Below are 23114 nucleotides of genomic sequence, written 5' to 3'. Positions count from 1 at the left end.
GATTAAATCAGAATTGAATCAGTGTAAAAAACCCTAGAATTGGCCGCTCAGATCTAAATGGGACGATTCGACCGATCGAGCCGATTCCAATTTTTTAGCTCAAAGTAAACAGACGGTTGGTAAGTTTAAAAACTGCCGGGATACAGAAATACAACGTGGCGCAACGGATAATCACAAATTCCGATATATATAAAGAGAGAGAGATTGCATCGAAATTCACTGCAAGAATTCTCGATAACTGCGGCGGTGGCAGTCATGGAATTAGTGGGATTGGTGTCATTGCCGTCGTCTTCGTGTATCTCAACGATCCAAAACAAGCCTCCTCCGTTCGAGAAACCCAAATGGCATCGTCCCTCCAGTCTACGACCCATTTCGCCCTTCTCATCCATTTGCAGGAACAAGTCGAAATTCAAGCTTTCCTCAACCCTTTTTTCGACTGTTTCGGCTGACACATCAGACGCACCTGCACCAGAGGCAGAAATTAAAACTAGCGGAGAAGAAGAGAAATTCGACTGGTTGTCGAATTGGTATCCCCTTGCACCTGTGTGTGACCTGGACAAGAGGGTTCCCCATGCGAAGAGGGTGATGGGTCTCGACGTTGTGGTGTGGTGGGATCGCATTGAGGGGAAATGGCAGGTCTTCGATGACAGTTGCCCGCATCGTTTGGCGCCACTCTCAGAAGGACGGATCGATCAGTGGGGTCGATTGCAGTGCGTGTACCATGGGTGGTGCTTCAATGGCGCTGGTGACTGCAAGCTCATTCCTCAAGCCCCACCGGATGGTCCTCCAGTAACAAATCCTCAAACCAAACTGTTTTAAATTCCATACGACACTATTAACTCTTATGTTTTACTTTACTGCTCTTCTATCCTTGTTTGTCTTGAAATTGGATTCTTGTTCTGTGAGAATGTAAATTTTGTATTTTATAAGATCTATCTCTGGTGCAGTTTGGTATTTAGTTTTATATATATGCAGAAGAAATACCTTTGAATTGGATGAGTGTTCCCTCAATTTAAACAAACTTAATTCATTTAGTTGGTCACTCTTGCTTAATTCTTCTGATTCTCCATACCAATTAGTAGAATGACAACTCAATCTGTCAAAGAATCAACTTTTGAAGTTATATAGTGTACCAGGAAACTATAAGTCAATGTAGCATTTTTTTAGTGACAATATGCTGAACAATAATCAAATAAAAATAGAAAACTTATCTTTCTTGAAGAGACACATCCACTGGTAGATGAGAATGAACCAATCTTCAAAATGTAAACACTGATGCTGTCGCAATGTGGGGTTGAGGCGTGCCACAGATAACACTCTCCTTAAGGAAGTAAACGTCCCTTGTTAGTGCATTTACGGTACTTTAGGCTTCAACCTCCAAGATAGATCAACCCTCTTAGATTACTAAGGTTTTGCACTCACTTTGAGGATTACTTAGATATTCGGAAAGCTATGCTCAACAATTCAGAAAAACGAAGTAGGGAGAAGAAGACTCAATTTGATAAAACACTTAGGGAGAGAGAAAGTGAGTAGTCTTCAATATGAATTCTCGGCTGCTACAAATGAGGTATTTATATTAGAGGAAATGGCTCCTCAAAACAACCTTTGGAAATGGTGTGTCTGGACGTATACATAGGTATACGTACCCTTGTGTACATTATAGTTGTCACGACGTCTAGGCGATCCAAGGCGGCGGAGAGGGTCAAAAATCAAGGTGACACCAAGTAGGCGAGGGCGCCTGAACGCCTAGGCGACGCCTTGACAACTATGGTGTGCGTATATGACTGTATGTATAAATGAACATACGTACCCTTGGATGTGTCTCTACATGGAGACACATCCCATACGGTATAAATAAGTTTGGGCCCAAGCCCAACTTAAGCCCATGCATAAAATATAAAGTAAAATTGAGCCCAAGTCAACACCTCTACCAAAAAGATAGGTGGGCCCACAAGCTCACTTCATTTCACCTCATTGCACCATACTGCAGCGACCTGGCTTGGCTCGGCTCGGCGTGCGCATGTATAAAAGGCACCCCGGATCCAACCCTGGACATCCCCAAGGTGGTATATTTCTCCTTTAGAACCCTAATACCTTGTAGTTCCCATAAGTATATAATATATTAGTTGGAGTTTCTCCCACTTTCCATGTGGGACTAAAGAACTACAAGATTCTTTGCTTTTGACAAAGCAAAGCTTGGGTTGGTTAAGGGTTCAGGCCTTGAAGACAACAAACCAAAACAAAAAGGGGTATACTTTTAAAAATACATTTTCAAACTTACTTTTAAATAGAATACAACAATTCCCCCCACATATTTCAAAATACTGTCAAAACACAAACTGGAAAGTTGAGGTGTCTCTTGGTCTTGAACGTACTCTAGGTTGATAGACTATGCTATACAGTACAGGTGAAGTTAGACTTCTTGAACCTTCCTCATCGGTGTAGCCAACTAGCCTACCAACCATATCCTGTCAGTCAACCCTCGTGACATCTCTTTTTACAAATGGATATTTTTCACCAGCCTTGTCCCCATCTCAGTTCATGGATGTTTAGAAAATTTGGCCTTTAAATGATGCCAATAGGTGTGTGTATAGTAAGTTCAATAATGGCAAAGGTGTATTCATTGTACTATATGTAGATGATATGTTAATTATGGGAACTAGTCTACACATAGTGAAACAAACTAAAAGTCTCCTAATGTCAAATTTTGCTACAAAATACATGGGAGAGGCTATGTAATCCTTGGCATCAAGATCATTAGGAAAGAAAATGAGATTATACTATCTCAGGTGCACTATGTTGAAAACTGACTTAAAAAATATGGTCACTATGTCAGCCCCATTAATAAAACACCTTTGGAGATTGGAGTCCATCTACAAAGGAACATAGGTGAACCTAGGGGTGTCAACCGGTCAGTCCCAGTCAGTCTCAGTTGAGCCTAACCGGGCCTCATCATTTTTCCCCTTGCACGGTGACCACCCAAAGAGGTAGTCGGGTCTGCATATGGCAAGCATGGATAGACACAATTATAAACAGTCGATCGGTTTCTGGGCTTTAATCGGGCTAGCACTATTCGGACTAAACAAGCTCTAAATGGGCTGTTGCACCATTTGCCACTAAATGGGCTCTAACTGGCTCATTGCTTGAAAATCTGAAATGGGTTCTAACCGGGCTCTAAGCACATATTTCTGAAATAGGTTACAAGCTCGCTCTAATTATTACATATGAAAGCTAAATACACCATATTAAACCTGTGAGTCATGAGCATCAGTTATTCCCATCAGATTGGTGCAAAATTCATGCCAATTTGAGGTTGACAGCAAATCTATGATCCTGTATATGAGGCCTATTAGGGATTTTTCACGGGTTATAAAATGTCGGGCTGAGTCAGACTGTTAATCAGCCGGTCCTGGTCAACCAGGATCCATGTAGCCGACCCCATTTAATAGGGAGAAGCCGTTGTTGTTGTTGTTTGTTTGTTTGTTTTTTAAACTTGTGGGGGAATTATTGTATTCTATTTTAAAAATAAGTTTCAAAATGTATTTTTAAACTATTCCCCAGGTTGTTTGGTTTGTCATCTTCAAGTCTTGAACCCTTGACCAACCCATGCTTTGCTTTGTCAAAAGCAAAAAGTGTCTTGTAATTCTAGTGCCGCATGGAAAGTGGGAGAAACTCTAACTAGTTTATATATACTTATGGGAACTATAAGGGATAAGGGTTCTAAAGGAGAAGTATCCATCTTTGGGGATGTCTCCTCCTCTCTATAAATACCTCATTCAAACAGCCCAAAATTCATATGGAAGACTACTCTCTTCCTCTCTCCCTCTGTGTTTTATCAGATTGAGTCTTCTTCTTCCTAGTTCATTTTTCCTGAATTTTTTAGCATAGCTTTCGGAATCCCTGAGTAATCGAGAGAGTGAGTGCAACACATCTGTGATTTCCTAAGAGGGTTTGTTTTATGTTGGAGGTTGAAATGTAAGATATCCGGAGTGCACTAACAAGGGACATTTAAGGAGAGTGTTATCTGTGGCACAACTCAACCCTACATTGCTGCAGAATCATTATTTTGAAGCTCTGAAGATTGGTTCACTCTCTTATACTAGTGGATACGTTTCTGAAAGAAAGATAAGTCTTATATTGTTATTTGCTGATTGTTCTACATTTTGTTGCTGCATTTATTAACCCTTGTACATAGAACAACCAAAATCAAGATTCCTCTGAGGAATAAATATTACTAGCTTTCATAAGAACTCTTTCATTAGTCATTACCATTTGAATGCCGTGCAAGTTGCGCACAGGATTTCATTACTTTTCCCCCATTATCCTTTTATTTGGGAGATTTTCTCTTCATGTGTTCCATCTAATCACTAGAATGATCTTCAATATTTTTACTGGATTTTCACCCTAATTTCGAACCATCCTTTCTCCTAGAATCCTTACCCAGTTTGTCTGTGTGCTGCCAGAACTTGTTCCTAACCATGTTAACAGGAGCCCTTTTCCTCAAAATTTTCAAGAGAAAGCTCATTACAACTTCTGTATTATCTTTTTTCATGGAGAAAAGATGCAATGAGATATGCTCATATGATAGCAGAAGGGAAGGCAATAGTTTTAGGTCTTTGTCTTCAGTCTTGATTTTCATCCGAGTACTTAGCAGTTGAGGAATAATTTTATTGCAGTCGTTAAGGTGTTCTTCCCATAAGATTTATTCACACTGAATCTTGGTACTCGAAATCATCTTAACCATCACAACCTAGCCCCACTAACATTAGTAATGTAGCAACAATGTGAAAGGTTGGTGAAAACAAAACTAGAGAAGAGTATGCAAGAAAATCAATCTCAGAAACGCAAGAATTAAGTGTTCACACACAGTTGCCAGAACAAAGGCAATCCACCAAAACCTTCTATTAAAAATCATATTACAACACCGACCTGATTATATATTACAAGAGATAAACCATTCTGAAGAGCTGCTATTTTCTTTTCTCCAAGATTAATGCTCCCCAGCTGAGCACCCTCTAGATCTGGAGATTTATAGATCCGGGGCAGCTGCTCATGTCACAAGTAAAATCTCTAAAAGAATACTAAACCAAGCAGAAAACCACCAAAATATTCAAGAGAAAGAGAAGAAAAAATGTGCCCCCCCCCCCCCTAAAAAAAAAAAAAAGGCATAAGCAACTACTGAGAGAGAGGTGGTTCCGCAATTATAAACCTCCGAAAACTAACAAAAATGTGACATATATTGTGCTTTGTTTCCTGCAATTATTTTCATGGTATTTCTTGCTTTCAATATGCAACCATCAGATGGCTCCATTTGACCTTATCGAAAATATGTTTAGGTCCACACATTCAAGAAGGCATGTGCAGCTGTTTATCCAAGTTTTGAGCAGAACAGTATTGTTTGGTTTTGGCCATGCACCGCTCCTCAATACAAGGACATCCATCTGAAAATAAAGCCTCCATATATTCAAGAGTTGGATGATCCATCATATTCAAGTTTGATGGGGACAAGAGATATTCCATATGGGTATGTGAATATTTGCCAATTGAATTCTACTTTTCTGTCTGCTACATGAAATCAAGAAGGGAAAAGGACAGTTGTCCATGAGGATTATCTTTCTTCTTTTTTGAAGGTGCCAGCTTGTCCTGCTGGTAAAGTCTGCTTGTCACAGCACAGAACTGGGATCAAATCCCTCCTGCACTTTTCTCCTCCCCACTCCCACAATAATACCCTAAAAAAATATATTTTTTTCTGTTTTTGTTAGTGAAACATGATACATTTAAGTGTTTCTTCATTAAGCCTGATAGTCTCCCTTTTGATCATTGCTCTCACTGCGCTAGCAGGAAGGGGTAATTCCAAAATGAAAAACTTGAACCTATTTTAGTTGCTGAAGATTGGAGGCACCTTCAGGATCATCTGGTAATTTGGGTTTTCCATATTGGGGCTAGACTTACAATTTCTGTTTTTTACTAGTAGCTGCTAAGGTTGGGGTCCTCTTAGTACCAAATTAACTAAAAGACATATATGCAGCTCTAGTTTCACATCCTGGCAAAAGGATCATCTAAATGCATGTTGCAGTGTCATTTTGACAATGAATGGCAATGCATCTGAATTAGTCTAAACAGATGATTAGGAGAGTACTGAACCTATCCTGTGTCATCCAGATACTATGCACAGGTTATTATTGTGGAGTTATGTGTCAATGTGATCCTAGGCCTGCTTAGATTTCTCCTCAATTTGAACTTCTTAACTGTAAGTTGTGTTTTGAGGCTCTAGCTTCTTGCTCAGTCACCCTCTTCATCTCAACTCCCTATTTTTTTTCCTTTTATTACCCTCTTTGAGCACAACTTATTATCTAGCCCCATCTGTGTTGCTGTTGCTGTTTTGATCCTCTGCAAAGTTTGTAAATTCAACCTACCTCTTCTGAAGACTTTTTTGTTTAGAATATCTCTACTCTTAGTAATTTCGTCTTGGCTGGCTTGTTCTCTTGTAAGAGAACCTCCACTTTATTCCTTCTCTTCTGCTTTCGTAATGTGAGTTCACTACACAGGAGCAAACAGTGGCCTCAAATGTACCATAGCACATGCTTTCTACATTGAATGATAGTTCATAAAGCAGCTAAAGAGAACATTTGTATGCTCAGATGTATGAAAAGCTTACGACAAACATTTCTGCTGGTTACTACTTACCAATTTTAAATATTTTATGCTTGTATATTTTTCTCTGTGTGAAATGATTATAACAGATAATTAACCTGGGAAAGGATACTTCTCATGGATTGTTGTGTGGCAACAGTTTTTTGAAGTGCTTTCCCACAGTCGAATTATTGCCATGATATATATATATATATATAACACTTCTATGATGACTGCATTAATAAGAAAGCATTAAAACCTTTAGTTTATTCGAATTTCATATGATCTGATGGCAAGTTTTCAGTAAATATTACAATTTTCTTCAAGGCATATCGAGCATAAAGATTTAGCTCCTCCCTCTCAGTCAAAATCATGACAATTTACTATGTTTTTTTTTTTCAAGACAAACAAGTTGGTCAGTTGGGTATGGGTTGGCAGGTTTTTTAAATGGTTTTGTTTACTTCGGCCTTTACATCCTTACCTATAAATGGGTATTGTCTCTGACACTTTGCCATCCCTACTGGGTATGCAGTAGGCAACAGAAAAAATTCCAATACAACAAAGTGGGATACAATGGTAATCAAATAAATTTTCTGTTTCACAAGTTTGTTATGCCAATCAAGTATGTTTTCATTGCTGTAAAAGGAAAACTTAAACCCTGATTTTATCATTCCTGAATCTAATATATGAGTTTGATTCATGAGAATTCTACAAGGAAAAGATTAGGAATAAAAAATAAATCAAGCAGAAAAAAATGTGTCTAACATAGAGACTGGGTGACTTAGAAAAATTAAATGAGTTGGATATTTGAATGTCAATCATGGACTGTGAAACTTCCATTTTGGTAATGCTTGTAAAATAGCTTAGCCTAATGTGGATTTTAGTATATACTGTTACACAAGACATACAAATGTAGCTGTCTATGGCTTCATTGAGTATGAAGAAGTATATAATAACCAAGAGAAAAGGGAATATGCTAAAGGAGTATATTAATAAATAAGTTGTGTTTGAATTCTTTCACATGTATGTTGTACTTAGATCAGTATACAATTTGCTTTTCAGGTATGAAGTTCTGATTGAAAATCTCATGGACCCTTCTCATGTTCCATATGCACATTATGGAATAATGCGAATTCCAAGTGCCAATTCCAGATAAGAACTTTAGATAAATCCTTTATTTATATAGCTTTATATAAGAATATATCATCTTTATGATCATTAGTTGCTAGATTTATTGAGAACTAACATTTGATTGCTTCCACAACTAAGGTTGACAGAGAAGGAGGAAAACCATTGGAGATAAATGTACAAGAATTAGATAAAAATGGTTTCCTTGCAAAGCAGGAGTTAGGATACAACAAGTTTATAGCACCTTGTGTGTTTTATGCTTCTCCAAGTTTGGGTATGAATCAAGGCAATGGATCATTGTCATCAGCGGGTATGGAGGTAATGCATTACGTTGATGTGGACCAAGTAATTGATGACACATAATTTAATCCTCAGTCACTTTCATATTCAACTCAACTCAACTTAACTAAGTAAGCCTTCTACCGACAGTCATTTTTATAGCAACTTTAATATTTGTAATTTTATTGGTCCAGGAACAACCAACTAATTTGGCAAAGCGGCGAATGCTTCTGATTTTTATTTGTATTCCAGTCAGTCCTGGTAAAAGCAGATTGATATGGACCTTTCCTAGAAACTTTGGAGTTTGGATTGATCAGGTTATCCCAAGATGGATGTTCCACATTGGACAAAACCTAATCTTGGATTCAGATCTTTATCTTCTCCATTTGGAGGTAATTCCTGTTATATTATTTATTGATAATGGAAAACCAGCATTCCATATACTCTACTAGTAATACTTATGATGAACCACAGAATACATGACTCACAATAAAGGAAGATTATAACGTGTTTATTTCTTACAAACTCCTTGTACCGACCTCCACTAGTGCTGAGATTTCGCAAGGGTTAATGGTTGTGAGATGGACCAGGGTTAAATGGTTCATCTTCAGTACTTGTGCCATAAATCAAAGAGTAAAAATCTAACATGCTGTTATGGATACTGCATTACAAGGCACTAGATTCTTACAATTATCGTGAGGACAGGTTTGCCATTTGCTGGTGAGGCACAACAGTTTTGAAGTCTTGTTGCTATATAAATCTGAGGCGTAGATCTCTGATGTGCATCCCAAAATGCTCTCTATTTTTCTTGAAGTCATTCATTTCCATGTAGGATTTTTCTGCTCAATAGCAATTTGTGATGTAGCAAATTGCTTCTGTCCTCTCTCTCTCTCTCTCTCCACTTGTCTTAGGTATGTATTGTAAGACTAGAACCTGAGTAGGTCTAATCCTAGATAGGGTCAAATAGAAAATCTCCAAAGAACAAGAAAGAGAGCAATGAGAACTAAAATCATATGAGGGAACAATGGGAACTAAAAATAAGGGAAACAAGAGAACAATGGGAACTAAAAATAAGGGAAGCAAGGGAACAATGGAAACTCAAATGAGGGAACAATTTCCTTGGTTGAAGTAACAAATAAAAAGAAAAAAAATTTGTAACCTGTTGAAGCAGCAATGATCTTGGATGTAATAATCTTCAAGAAATCGATGTGACAATCAGTTGAAAGAAATCCCAACAGCTTGTAGCACTCTTAAACTCAATTTAACAAAGATTAGGGTTTGGAATCAAGAACCGATGGGCATCTCACTCAATCTATCTCAAGATTTTCACAAAGGCTAAAGCCAATATTTCATTAAACAAATTCGTATACAATGCTGACCTCCCTTATACACTTATATAGAAGATTCAAAAATAGACTTAGACACTAAAAAGGAAAGGCCTAACCCTACCTTTAACTAATAAGGTAGCCTAAATTGACTAAGAAACTGAAATAATATAGAAAATAGACTCAAAATAGAACTCTAACTAAACCAATGAAGAAAATCCCGTTTTCCTACTTTCTACCCCGATTTTAGGCTCATTAAATTGGCCAATTACAAAATAAATCCATGGGATCAAAGTCCCAATACATAAATGACCCAACCCAAAGCTTATTTCCACTAAAATAAGCCCTAAATGACTTATCTACACCAGTATGATGTCTGAAAACTCTGTGCATTAAGGTTTTCTGTATATCTTTGCAAAGGTATGTACTAAAAATTTGGATTCATTTTCAATACTTATCTGCCACATTGCATGCTCTGTTAGCACAAAACTCTCTGATTGTGCTAGGTTCTCGGTGAGGTTATGTTTCTATATTTTTCGTTTTCTATAACTGTGAGGTTGCATTGAGCCCTCAAAAGATCTCCAACACTTTCATGTTATCACAATTCACACATGAAAACTCTGATCACTCAAAATTTTTTGTTTATCTTTCAAAGAGATATTCTCGAAAGGTGCATTCAACTCCACAAACTTTTCTATTCCATTGGGTTCTCTGGAAGCACAAACCCTCTCTGCTTGGTTATCTTTCTTTTCTTTCCGCTTTTTCAATTGCTGTAATAATACATTGAACCCTCAAAATATTCTTTGCTATAACGGTTTCCTCTGCATGAAGAACCGTTTATTAAATTTCTTCTGTTGAATATCCCATTTAAGAAAGGACAATATCTACTTAGGACATTGTCCTCATCCACCACCAAATGTTTGAATTTTAGTTCTTTTTATTGAAAAAAAAAAAAGAGATTGATATTTTAAGATGATATCCACATAGTGATAAGAATGGCTGTAATGGTGTTTCTGTTATTGATTTTTATTGCTTAGCTTTTCTTTTAGGGGAACATCTTTGTGACTCAAGTTACCTTTTCCTGATTCTTCAGTGTTTGCTTGTAGGAACATAAGATAAATGATCTTGGCTCATCCAATTGGCAAAAGGCATGTTTTGTGCCAACAAAATCGGATAACCTTGTTATTGCCTTCAGAAAGTGGTTGAGAAAGTACTCAGGTGGTCAAGTGGATTGGGGTACCAAGTTCAGTGGAGCTCTTCCTCCTACCCCTCCTAAAGAACAGCTAATGGATAGGTAAGTCAGGCAGGACATGTAACATGACATAGCTGATCTCTGTTCATAAACTTAAGTAGCCAAGTATATTATCCATTTACTGTAGGAGTATCTTTGCTTCTTACAGTGGAGTTGCATATACCCTTCCTCTTATCATTATCATGCTCTGTCCTAGGTACTGGTCTCATGTGGTAAATTGCAGTAGCTGCAGTATGGCAATTAAGGGTCTCAAAGTGTTGGAAGTTGCTCTCCAGGTTTTCTCTATTGCTTCTATTGGGGTTGTTGCAGCCGTCAAGCAGGGTGCAATGTCGTATACTGCACGGAGTACCATGGTTTTCATGGCAGTGCTAAGTTTTGTGGTGTCAAAGTGGTTGTCTCACTTCATCTACAAGAATTTCTATTTCCATGATTACAACCATGGTTTCAAATGAGATAAGTATGATAAATCTGTCAAGGAAGTGCATGAAAATATCTCCATTTGTACAGTAAAAACTGTATGAAGTCTTACTGAATTTTGTATATATGACAACAAGAAAAAACTTGTATTATGTATACACGATCCAACGTATAAAGACTTGGTTTCTAAATAAAAATGTCCATGAATGTCAACATTGAATTTCTTAGGTGCGACACAAGTTGAGAGGGGCCACTAAATTTGACATTCAATCAATCTAGAGGATAGAGGATGGACGATCTATCCAATGGTAGAAATAAACATGGCACATCAGCTCATATGCGAAGAAAATGTTCTCCTTGTAAAACCTATATCGAATAGCTAAGATCATCATTTAGTTTGCACTTGCCTATATGGGAATATTGAAGTCCTAAGTTTTAGGATTGAGTTTTCCTTTACCTATGGTGAAAAGAGAACCTTTCAATCCATGGGATTCGATCCTTTAGTTGTACTAAGAAAGGGTATTTTAGACATTTGTAAAATAAGAAATGAGAATTAATTATGACATTCATTATTCCTTGAATACAATCATAGCTTCAAATCACCTTACGTGAAGAGAGAACTTTTTCCTTGGTTCTAATTGTTGCAGATATTGTGGATGTGTTCTAAAAACACTATTCATCATGTGGGATCCATGTGAACGATACCATTCTTCATATCACCATTGTTGTGGCATGAAAGATTCATTTACATTGGTCTCGTGAGAAACCCTTTATAAAAATAGAGAAAAAAAACTATCTAGCCGTGTACACCCTATGACCAAACACGGGTTAAATGATCGAGTTGAGGGGAGTAGTGGAGATAGATCCCAATCCTTCATTGGCTGTGGGACCTACACCTCATGGAGGGTTCAGATCTGTCCCCACCGTCCCCAAGTGGGAAGCAAATCCGAATTCTAAATGACCACCCTACATTTATTAGTTTACAGTTTAGTAATGGACCCGTGCTGGCGCAGGGGCCATACTCTCGGACACAGAATAAAACCGGGCATCACATAGACATGGGTAGTTGTTTCTTGTATGTAGTAACCAGACCTTAGTTTTGGTCTCCAATCCCATTAAGCCGACAATCTATTAGAATATTAGAACTACTATTATTCTATACGCAATTGGGCTAGCGGGTATATAGCTTCGAACTCATCTCTCGCCTTTGGCTCTGGAGGACTAAATCTGTAATTTATCGAAATTGCATGTGCCTTTTTATTATTTATTACAGTCTCTCCAGTGTCTCTCACTATCTCTTTGGTCTCTTTGAGAGGAGAAAATTTCTTGAAAATTAAGGCAAGGAGGAGAAAACAGATCTGCGAAGAGGTTTCAAATCTTCCTTCTTTGCTGAACCCAAGATCTGTGGTGAGTGATTCCCAACCCTAGGAGTTCTTATTTTCTATCTGTTTATCTTTATCGACTTCGTTTTTTTTAAGAGATCAAATCGTAGAAACTGAAATTAGGGGAAAAATCCTGTAAAGCAAGTTCCATGAAAGAAGCGGGTTCAACAGAGCCCATAGGGCAAAATCTAATCAAACTCGTTAGCAATGTCTGCTTCTCTGTCTTTGTGTTCTCTGTTCTTGTATTTACTGTTATTGCCATCACCTACCAACCTCCCGACCCCTGGCTTGAATCCTCCAAAGCCCTCACTAAGGTTTTCACCCAAGTAGAGAATGCCACCTTCAAAACCGACAATTCGGTACTTAAAACCGGAGAAGATCTGATCGAATTCGGCCGTGCTGTCTCTCCTGCCGCCGGTGATCCCATTACCGCAGTTACCATTGAGAAATCTGAAGAGAAAATTGTTAATTCCAGCTCGACTTTGGTCTGCGACGATACCTTGAAGCAAGTTAATTGTTCGGATCCGCGTGTTCTCATTGCAATTGAGAAGTTCAATCTCAAGGTGTTTAAGTCGATCGTATTCTTAGAGTATCAAACCCCTGTGAGTGGATCAAAACCGAACGAGTGTGACGTGGCATGGAGATTTCGGAACAAAAAGGAGAAGTCTTGGCGGAAATATAGAGATTTCAGGAGGTTTAGGCTTGCCATTGGAGAGAATTGCAAGTATCAGGTCACTGGTGCTAGCGGTTGGCACTCGGGAACTAATGCTAGGCGGCCAAGAGGTAAGATTTCGGGTTCTTCTTCTTCGAGGAGTAGCAGAGCTCCAAGGGTTTCGCCACCTGTACGTGATGAGGAGATCAATGATACGATACCCACCATTGGATCTGAGACAGATTTCAGAAAGGGGAGGTATTTGTACTACTCTCGTGGAGGTGATTACTGCAAAGACATGAACCATTACTTGTGGAGTTTCTTGTGTGGTCTTGGCGAGGCACAATATCTGAACAGAACATTGGTGATGGATCTGAGCATTTGCTTGGCTGCAACTTATAATCCAAGTACTAAGGATGAGGAGGGAAAGGATTTCCGCTACTACTTTGATTTCGAGCATCTCAAGGAAGTGGCATCTATTGTTGAAGAGGGAGAATTTCTAAGGGATTGGAAGAAATGGGATAAGTCCCATAAGAAGAAGATACCTGTCAGGAAGGTTGCAAGCTATAAGATTTCACCTATGCAGCTTAGGAAAGAAAAGAGCACAACCATATGGAGGCAATTTGATGGGCCTGAGCCGGAGAATTACTGGTATAGAGTCTGTGAAGGCCAAGCTGCAAAGTATGTGCAGAGACCGTGGCGTGCTCTTTGGAAGTCAAAGAGGCTGATGAATATAGTTTCTGAGATTAGTGGTCGGATGGACTGGGATTTTGATGCAGTTCATGTGGTACGAGGAGAAAAAGCACAGAACAAAGAGCTCTGGCCCCATTTAGATGGTGACACGTCTCCAGATGCCCTTGATGAGAAGCTTCAAGGGATGATTCACCCATGGCGCAACCTGTATGTTGCCACCAATGAGCCATTCTATAATTATTTTGACAAGTTGAGGTCTCACTACAAGGTTCATTTACTTGATGATTACAAGGAATTGTGGGGAAACACCAGTGATTGGTATAATGAGACCAAACTCTTGAATGATGGGCACCCGGTTGAATTTGATGGTTATATGAGAGTTGCTGTCGATACTGAGGTCCTGTACAGGGCGAAGACTCGAGTGGAGACATTTTATAACTTGACAAAGGATTGCAAGGATGGCATTAATACATGCTAAACCAGGTTGAGGACAAACCACAGCACGAAATCCATATATAGAGAGAGAGAAAGGGATTGTAGTAAAAAGACATATTAGTCAGTTGGTTGAGACCTTTTTTCTGTTTGTTTATCAGGTTATTGGGCGAAAAATACTGAGCGCCTTTTTTCTTTCTTGTTATATTTACTTGCTTTTATTTCTTGTATTAATTTGTCTTTCAGCAATTGGATAAAGTTCATTTATGTACGATACACAGACCAATTTTTATGATTGAATTCCTATAATGAGTATATATCCCCATATTTGTTTTGAGATCTCCTTAGAATTGAAACAATGCCTTTCTTTCATATTTCTCACCAGCTCCGGTGCACAACGGCACTTTAAAGAGATTAAACAAGGTTGAGGTGGGGGGGGGTGAAAGAGGTTAAATCCTCAGCAGATGTCAATCTTCATAGTTGAATTCTTTTTCAGTTAAGTCCCCCATATAGATTTCCTTAGTAGTTCAACAGAAGGCCTTCCTCTCATATTTCTGTCCAGCACTGTTGCCCAACTAGACTTCCAAAGAAATTAACCAGTTGAGGGGATTCAACTTGTAGTAGATATGTAGCAACTGGAACACCTTGATTTTCCTTGAAAACCCACCTGCACCAGATGTGAAAATTCATGGAGCAAAAGAGAATATGTACCTGGGAGGCTGGGAAAGGCAGTCCACAAATTTAAGAGTAATTTGTCTCTACAGGGAAGTTTGGTTGTGTTCTTTTGGACCTGGGAGGTTGGGAAAGGAGGCAGTCCGCAAGTGTAAGCAGCATTACCCCTGCTTTGTGGAGAGGCTGTTTCCATGTTTGAAACCCGCAACTTGATGGTTGCAATACCGCAACTCAACCATTGCGCCAAGTCTCACAAAATACATGATCCAATTGGATACAATTGGGGAAATGACAAATTTTGATAAAATTCTATGTGGTGTGCTGCCACTAACTGATTTGTCAAGTATGGATTCAACAGTGGATTTGTTGGCTGTGCATCCACCATAGATGGTGCTTCAGTGTTACCCGGAGTTTAAGTCCCCTTCCAAACGTTTACTAATGTTTTCAAGTCATTGTGAACATGAATTTTGTTTCGTAGGGGATCATGGACCTTTACCTCAGTAAGCCTAGTGTTAGAAATGCAACTGGATCTATGGTTAGTACTGTTGTACTCACTTTGTATCGAGATTACCATGGCTGTGTTTGGTAAGTATTTTTGGAATAGATTCTGGATCTAGAACGTATTCTGAAACCTGATTCTTTTCCATTTTTATTGCTTCAGAATGCATTCTAGATGCAAAATCTATTCCGAATATGCATACCAAACACAGCCCTCTCAAGTAAACCATTTTGAGCATACCATCTCTGCTAGTATTTGTCATAGTTTTGTTGGTTCCAATCGATTGAAAAGTTTATTAATGGATTCCACCTCGACTCAAGTTGTTGTCATCCCAAAGTCTAAGCTGAGAGGTTGAGTTCCCTGATCACTTAGCTTGGGTGCTAAACTCATTGAAAAAGAAAGCCCAACAGGCGTTTATTTATTAAAAATGCCAACCTTACAGATTGTGTGAGTTCACGAGCCTTGCGGTTTATTAAGTCCCCTGCTTTTTTTATGGGGTTTTCCAATGCTTGGCATTCCATCTACCTTGTTCAGAATTAAGATAGTGCGGTGCCGGTGGGTGCTTCTTTGTTTCTTGACAAAACATTTGAAGGCTTTCAAAGATCCTTTGTGAGCTTTTGATGGTTCAATTCAAATTGTGAACGAGAGCTATTTTGCTTTAACATGAAACATAAAAAAAGTGCCTTGAGCCTCAAAAATTAATTTGAATGGTCATGTCCCACTCAACGTGCTTCCACTTTCCAGCATGTACTAGCTGCAACTTGTTCATGCATTGGTGTATATTCCTACATAATCAATTAATGGGAGTTAATAACAATAAACCATCACCAAAGGGGAGGAGGAGATTTTTTTTTAAGAGGAAAGACTAGCCAGAACTTCAATTTTGTTATAGGGAAAAAGGTCTCTACTTGGTGGTGTTTCCTATGCCCTCTAACAAGGCACCATGAGATGACGCCTCCGGCCCCGGGGTAGATACCATGGCGTGCTCACCCATTGTCCCAAACGCTTATGTAGAGACCATGTGACCAAGTAGAGATCTCTTGCCCTTTGTAATAATACAAGTAAGGGTGTCAAACGGTCGGTTCATTCCAATTTCAGTTAATCTGGATCGATTATATGCATATATCGGTCCAAACCGAAATCAAACTGTAAGAATGCCATTCAGTTTCAGTCAAGCTTTCTTTCGATTTTCTTTATACGACTGAGTTTCTCTACACCCATGGTGAATGGGATCTGAGGGGCATGAGAAGGCAGCAATGGGTATCGGGAGGGTATTTTGGAACATACAAAAACCCTAGGAGGGGTTTGTGAACGGTCTTCTGTGGGTGGAGGAAAACTTTGTCCTTTATATATATAGAAGAAAATAATGGTCGATTTCAGCCGATCCAAGCTATTCGATTTGGATTTTGACACCCCTAAACACAAGATAAACACCCTAGTATGTGATTCATTTTATTATCAAAAAAACATAACTATTCTTGCTTGCAAATTATATGACTAATGGGTATACCTGCATTTTCTCTATCAGTTCTTGGGAATTCTTAGCAGAGATCACAATGTCCCTTGCAGAAGACTTTATGAACCCTTCCTCAACTCCTTTGTCGAACAGTCCAAGCAAGCAGTCATAATATCCATCAACATTTAGAAGACCAACCTGTGTGAACATAATACAGAAAAATATCTAAAGAACAAAGTTTAAACCCTAGTGAATTAGTTGATCTGTAGTAGCTAAAACCGCCAAAGAAACTAATCAAATCCAATTTTTTTGTGTGGAAACTGCAGTATGAGTTAATTGTTTAATGTATATAAGTTTCAAGAAAAAAATAATAATAACAAGGGATAAATAGTTTTTCTATAGGTACTATTTCAACATATGCAATTGATTCAATATGGTTATATTTAAATTAGGATACGTGTCAGATGAAAATAGGAGTCGTATGCTCCCTTATCTGTATATATTCTATACACGAGAATCGCTTTAAGAAATTTTTTTTTCTTGTTATTTTACTTCTTAAATAAAAAATTTATTAAAATAATACTATTACAGCTGTAGTCCGTTTTGAATTGGGAAATTTACTATGATTCTTGGGAACTGACATTGGAGTGAAGTTCGTTTTGAATTGAGAACCTCACTTCTGGATGAAACCATTTTTGTTGGGTTTTTTTTTTTTTTTTTTTTATATTTTAAAAGCAAACATATTTAATATTCGTTTAAAATGCGAAAGGCAGAAGTATGTATTTTTTTCCGTTCATTTGACAAGCATACGACAAAACGCGTTTAAAATGCCAAAATTAAATCTAAGCTAAATCTTTTGTGTGATGATTCCCTTTTGAGTGTGTTGTTTGATATAAAAATTAGAGATTTGAAAGATAATATTTTGAAGGTATTGTATTTTGTATGCGACGAGAATATGACTGTATAATCTAAACTAGCCTTAGATGGGTTTGTTAATCTTAGTATGATTAATGGATTATTTAACTAAATTTTATGTTTCTGCCATAATTTTGATTAGAGTGTCACACCAGTAGCTTTGGGTCCTACTCGGGGTATGTCAATTTTGGAATGTGACAATCACAGAGAGAGAAAAAAAAAGGTTGACATCTCTATACTTATACCAAACAAACCCCACAAGTAGGAAAAAAAAAAAACATATTTTGATTGATATGATACATTCAATCTAGATTTTGGAACTTCAAGTTCTAGATATGTGTTTTTGTCCCTCTCTAGAAATATAATTTAGGTTTAGTGTCTCAATCATAGCCATCCCATTCAAGTTGGGTGGTTGCCATGTTTGAGAGAAAGTCACCCAAAGAAGATAAGTGCTAAAACAGTTACTAGTACTCTCAAAAGGTCATGGGATCGATTCTTTTGCTTCACTTGAGGGGAAGCATTTTTATTTCCTCGTATATAGTCAATTTGAGATGGAATCGAATTGAAATTGTCTGAACCTGAATCAAATACCAATTCCTTGTTTTAAAACCTTAGCACTAGATGGTTTACATACAATAGTCAAATATATGATTGATTTGATTTGAATTTTTCCATCATTCAATGCCATTTGTGAGAACAGCCGCTAGTTCGATTGATTGGAGGTTTGCCAGTTGAAGTGCATACCCCCAGGAGGTCAAAGGTTTCACCCTCCTGGTCATATTTGTGTCATTAAATAACATCCTTTCCCTTTTCCCCCTCCCCTTGGTAGTTGACTAATTGTAGGTTGTATTGACTTGTCTTAACCTTCCAGTTAGTAGATTAAGATAGATCAAAAAAAAAAAAAAAAAATGCCATTTGTGGTGCATTTGAAAGGATTGAGAATATATTGGAGATGATGGATCAATTGGGTCAGGTAGGGGTGACCATTAAGTAGAACAGGAGGATTACCCTGGTAACCCTAACCTTAAGGATAAGTGAACCAAGTCTAAGGAAGTTAAGAGGGGATTGAGGGTAGGGCCGGGCTAAAGTAACCACTCTGCTAGGGTCAATGCTCTGAGAAACCCTAGGATCAAATCAAAATAGTTGGGGCAGGTACAGCCATAGGAGTTTTCCACTTCTTAGCCGCCCTAGTGCATCAAAGATAGTGACCCTGAAAAGCATCAAAGTATCTTTCTGGTAAATTGTCCATTTCATTGTGACTAAACATGTTTATTTGGTCAGTTAAAAGGATTTATATTAGTCCTTCAAATTCTAAGGGTGTCAATTTAGAACTGCAAAAGAAATTTAGAAATTCAATACCGTATGAAATCGGATCGAACCAAATCAAAATAAATTGATTTCATTAATTTTGGCTTCGAAACTTAGAGTATTTTTTTTTATTTGGTTTGATTTCGATTTCAAAGATAAAACCATTGATTTGAATCAAATCGAACCGAATCACTTATTTTTTTAACTCAATAAGCAAGCGAATAAATTTTACTTTTTAAATTATTGAAAAAAAAAAAAAAGTTTTATTTTGTTGGTAAAGATGTAAAACACTTAAAATAGGGTCCAACCTAATCCAAATCAAATCGATTTGATTTTGATTTGAAAAACAAGTTCTTATTCGATTTCAGTTCCATATGTTGAATCTTGAACCGAATCAAAATCGAACCAATTGACACCCTTATAAGATTTTCAATGAAAAGAATGCTAGGTTGTAGCTTTCCAAAAGGATGAGATAGGACACGTGGCAATCAACACTTGGAACTCATGATATTGTCTCCTTTGGTTGATCCTAGTTTATTTCATGGCTATTGAATTTGGGAATGATCGATTTGGGATATGTTTATGACATACTAAAAGAATCAAGAATTTTGTGCAGTGTGTATTTAGATTTCGTGAATAATTTAATGGTGATAATGATTGACTGGTCACTGTCGTGCAAAAAGATTCCATTTTACACTATCATACATGGGCACTGAGGTCATTTCATGTGAGAATGAGAAAGATCGATAGACACCAGTCCCGGCGACTCGGAGAACCTTTTCCCTAAAATTAAATATAGTGCATCTATCTTCTAGACTCAAGAATTCATCTATAGCTACATGCTAAAACTTTCTTTGGAGGAGTTAAATAAAATTCACATAATTTAATTTAATAAACTGAGATTTAGAAAAAGCAAAATCATATTATAAGGTTTCAACTATAAGAAGCAAATTAATTAAATTGACTTACTGGTTTGTTGTGGATTCCAAGTTGAGACCATGTTATCATCTCAAGCAACTCCTCCATTGTTCCATATCCTCCTTCATTGATAACAAATAACCATTACATTCTTAAACTTTGAATCTTTGTTCTTACCAATTACCAATTACCAATTAATATGATTGTTACTGCAACACTATATATATTTCTCCTTCTGAATTTTTGCTCCATAATTTAATTAGTACATACCCGGAATTGCGATAAAGGCGTCGGCGCGGCGTGCCATCTCAGCCTTCCTTTCATGCATGTCTGAGACAACTAATACTTCTCCCACTGCATGGCCTGATATCTAATAACAAGAGAAAGAGAGAGAGCTAGAACTAGAACTAATACTTCACAAACTTCATATATATATATGGCCTGATGATATCTATAGCAAGAGAGAGAGAGAGAGAGAGAGAGAGAGAGAGCATACCTCAAGTGGAACAAGAGCTGTTGGAATAATTCTGATTACAAATGAAAACAAAAGCAAAATTCATTAAAATGAAAAATCATCCAAGAAGAAGTAGTAGCTAATTAATCTTTCTTGAATCTTGATTTATAGTTATTTATTTTGTTTCTCTTACCCAAGAACATGACATCCACCATTGAAAACAGTCTGAGAGACCAAACCCATAAGCCCAACACTTCCTCCTCCATAAACCAGATCCATCTTTCTCTCCACCTATAAATCATAACCTTAAAACCCTCCAGTGAAATCCTATAAAAAAGAGAAGAAGAAGAAGAAGAAGAAGAAGATCTGTGAAATAGTCTAGGAAAAGGGGGGAAAAAAACCCAAACAAACCAGTTCTCTTCCAAGATCAAGGGCTGCATCACTGAATATTTTTTTGTTCCCTGATTTACTTCCACAGAAAACACAAACAGTTTTGAAACTGCCCATGTTCTTTCTTAATCTTCAATCTTCAATCTTCACCTGCAGAGGAAGAGAAAGCAGCTTATTATTAATCCTAAAAGTCAAGACTGTGTTTGGTATGCATTCTTAGAATGCATTTTAGGTCAATTTTTTGCATTCTTGAATGATAAAAACAACTACTTTTATCATCCGATAATGTAAAATCGATCTAGAATGAATACCAAACACAGCTTTAAGTCCTCTCAAAACCTACCACCAATGGCCAGCAAAACTACACAGTAGTGTTCCACATCATTATCATCAGAAAAATAAAATAAGGAGTAAATTAAATTAATTTTTTTGTGAATTAATTATATATATAAAATGTTGTTAATGCGGTCAGGGGTTGCATGATAAGTGACAGATGATGAGGTCCATGACAGTAAATGGAGATTCTGTTTTTCTCATTTCCTCATCTGTTTGGTTTGGAGCCACTAAAAATGACACATCTCCTTGATCCCATTTGGAAACCGTTTGTGATTCATCTCCCTTGTTAGGAATTAATTGTAATCCTGTTCTTATTTCTTACTTTGTACCGAGTTTCCCTTGGGAAAGAGATCCTCTCCAGCGCACACCTGACAGCTGGAGGCACTTGGGGTGTATGCACGGATGTTCCCAAATGGTGCGCTGGAGAGGATCCGGATTCCGAGTTGATCCATCCAGGATTGGGTTCCTCTCCTGAGTGGCACAGTGTGCAAAGCACATCGTGCAGCTGGGGAGGCCTCGATTGACACGACATCACGTCAGGTTGTGTGCTTGTGTGTGGATCGGAGCTTCCCAATCGCACGATGTGCGCTGGAGAAGAGCCGGATCCATCCATCCATGGGGTGTGGTCAACTTTGGCAGTTAAATGTCATTGGAGAGGATTTGGGCTCGAGGATCTGAGTCCATTTTCCTTCAGTCACAATGATTCCATTCACCACGGTCCACAGGCTTCTCGCTGAGGCGAGAGAGTATCAGGGGGTATTTTGAGAACACACTGAACCCTAGGATGGTGGTTGGACCTTCACAGCACGGGGGAAAACTTTGTGGTCTTACTTTTCTTCAAACCAATTAATAATCAATTCGATTTTGGTTTCAGTTTCTGTCAGTTACTGTATCGGTTACGTTACAGAGAAGGGGAACATAATGGAAGATGAGGTTGCAGAAGGGGAAGGGGATAAAGCTGCTTCGAGGGCAGCGACCTCCTAGAAACAAAGATAGAGAAAAGAGATTTCATATAAAATTGCTTGATTCCTTTACAACCCATCCCTAACATTATATAAAGCCATCTAAAGAAAATACCCATCTACCCCCGTGCTAATTACCCATCTACCCTAACAAACTACCAGACTACCATAAAACATCAACCTATGATCGTAACAGTTACAACATGAATCAAATCGAATCAAACCATTTAAACTGGAACTGAACCAATTAACACCCTTAACTAGAGATAGAGGTCTCTTGGCTTTATGGACCATCGGGTTTTTTTCGGTTCAAAATCTAGTCCCTTTTTTGGTTCCTGCGACGGCCCTAGAGGTTGGGTCCATGCCTTTTTAATCCTCTGCCTTGATGATCCACAGGATGTACCTCGTACCTGAGCCTTGGCAGAGATTTGCTTAATTCCCAGCATGGTTCGTGATCTCGGTATCTATTGGATCGGATCGGATCAGCCGATACGGATCGGGATCGCCCAAACTCGAGCAAATATGACACTTTTGTCCGATCCCTGTTTTCTTATTAAAAAAATTAATTTTTTTTACATTTTGACCCCTGTCCATACAGCTGGATCGGATCAATATGGGGATCAGTCTCGACCGATACCAATCCAATCCGGCCAAAATCGGCCGATCCAATCCAATACCTCAAACCATGATTCCCAGGGAAAAGCCTCACGGCCTACCATAAGGGCCCAACCTTGAAGATTGTGACAGTGTGGTGGTTCACAAATCACAACTTTACACCAGAGATCCATTGAGGGTAGATCACATCACAAACTTTATTGGGTTGTTTCAGCATATAAGCCAACAAGATATAACATTCAATTTCAAATATGGAAGTATAAAATGAAAGGGTCCAACTCATCTTAGTTGGAAATTGGAAGGATTTGAACTTAGTTGGGTCAGCACTCAACACTGAATATGAGAGTGAAACAAATTGCTTTTTCAAACCTCCACTATGTCACATTCATACAGTTT

At 38.1% G+C, this 23114-nt stretch overlaps 3 protein-coding genes and 1 pseudogene across 3 annotated transcripts; 3 read left to right on the top strand and 1 right to left on the bottom strand.

Moving 5' to 3' along the window:
* The window catches only part of LOC122642885, a 42397-nt pseudogene extending 31195 nt beyond the window's left edge, over window positions 1-11202 (top strand).
* LOC122642876 (protochlorophyllide-dependent translocon component 52, chloroplastic) lies at window positions 252-11202 on the top strand. Its single transcript, XM_043836481.1, has 7 exons — window positions 252-789; window positions 5337-5524; window positions 7696-7785; window positions 7896-8079; window positions 8235-8432; window positions 10472-10659; window positions 10814-11202. Exons 1-7 carry the CDS (start codon window positions 256-258, stop codon window positions 11067-11069), a joined length of 1638 nt encoding a protein of 545 aa, XP_043692416.1. The 5' UTR covers window positions 252-255; the 3' UTR covers window positions 11070-11202.
* A 1121-nt stretch (window positions 11203-12323) lies between these two features.
* Window positions 12324-14465, top strand: LOC122642875. Its single transcript, XM_043836480.1, has one exon. It carries the CDS (start codon window positions 12566-12568, stop codon window positions 14237-14239), a length of 1674 nt encoding a protein of 557 aa, XP_043692415.1. The 5' UTR covers window positions 12324-12565; the 3' UTR covers window positions 14240-14465.
* Window positions 14466-16086: 1621 nt separating this feature from the next.
* On the bottom strand, window positions 16087-20993 carry LOC122642214 (cytokinin riboside 5'-monophosphate phosphoribohydrolase LOG8-like). Its single transcript, XM_043835648.1, has 7 exons — window positions 20827-20993; window positions 20609-20706; window positions 20458-20488; window positions 20232-20331; window positions 20013-20083; window positions 16875-17018; window positions 16087-16149 (listed from the first exon to the last, which is right to left on the bottom strand). The coding sequence occupies exons 1-7, from the start codon at window positions 20920-20922 to the stop codon at window positions 16087-16089; spliced, it is 603 nt and encodes a 200-aa protein (XP_043691583.1). The 5' UTR covers window positions 20923-20993.
* Between the last annotated feature and the right edge of the window lie 2121 nt (window positions 20994-23114).

This window comes from Telopea speciosissima, chromosome 10 (genome assembly GCF_018873765.1).
Source record: "Telopea speciosissima isolate NSW1024214 ecotype Mountain lineage chromosome 10, Tspe_v1, whole genome shotgun sequence".
Taxonomy (NCBI): Eukaryota; Viridiplantae; Streptophyta; class Magnoliopsida; order Proteales; family Proteaceae; genus Telopea; species Telopea speciosissima.
This window is presented reverse-complemented; position numbering and strand designations above follow the sequence as displayed.

What these genes read in the sequence shown, in the direction of transcription:
- LOC122642876 (XM_043836481.1), top strand. Translation starts at nt 256, where the DNA reads ATGGAATTAGTGGGATTGGTGTCATTGCCGTCGTCTTCGTGTATCTCA. An exon ending in CCCCACCGGATGGTCCTCCA is followed by an intron (nt 790 to 5,336) that starts GTAACAAATCCT and finishes AAATATGTTTAG; the next exon opens with GTCCACACATTCAAGAAGGC. An exon ending in ACAAGAGATATTCCATATGG is followed by an intron (nt 5,525 to 7,695) that starts GTATGTGAATAT and finishes TTTGCTTTTCAG; the next exon opens with GTATGAAGTTCTGATTGAAA.
- LOC122642875 (XM_043836480.1), top strand. Translation starts at nt 12,566, where the DNA reads ATGAAAGAAGCGGGTTCAACAGAGCCCATAGGGCAAAATCTAATCAAA.
- LOC122642214 (XM_043835648.1), bottom strand. Translation starts at nt 20,922, where the DNA reads ATGGGCAGTTTCAAAACTGTTTGTGTTTTCTGTGGAAGTAAATCAGGG. An exon ending in TTGGAATCCACAACAAACCA is followed by an intron (nt 17,019 to 20,012) that starts GTAAGTCAATTT and finishes ATGTTCACACAG; the next exon opens with GTTGGTCTTCTAAATGTTGA. An exon ending in AACTGATAGAGAAAATGCAG is followed by an intron (nt 16,150 to 16,874) that starts GTATACCCATTA and finishes TTGATTATGTAG; the next exon opens with GAATATACACCAATGCATGA.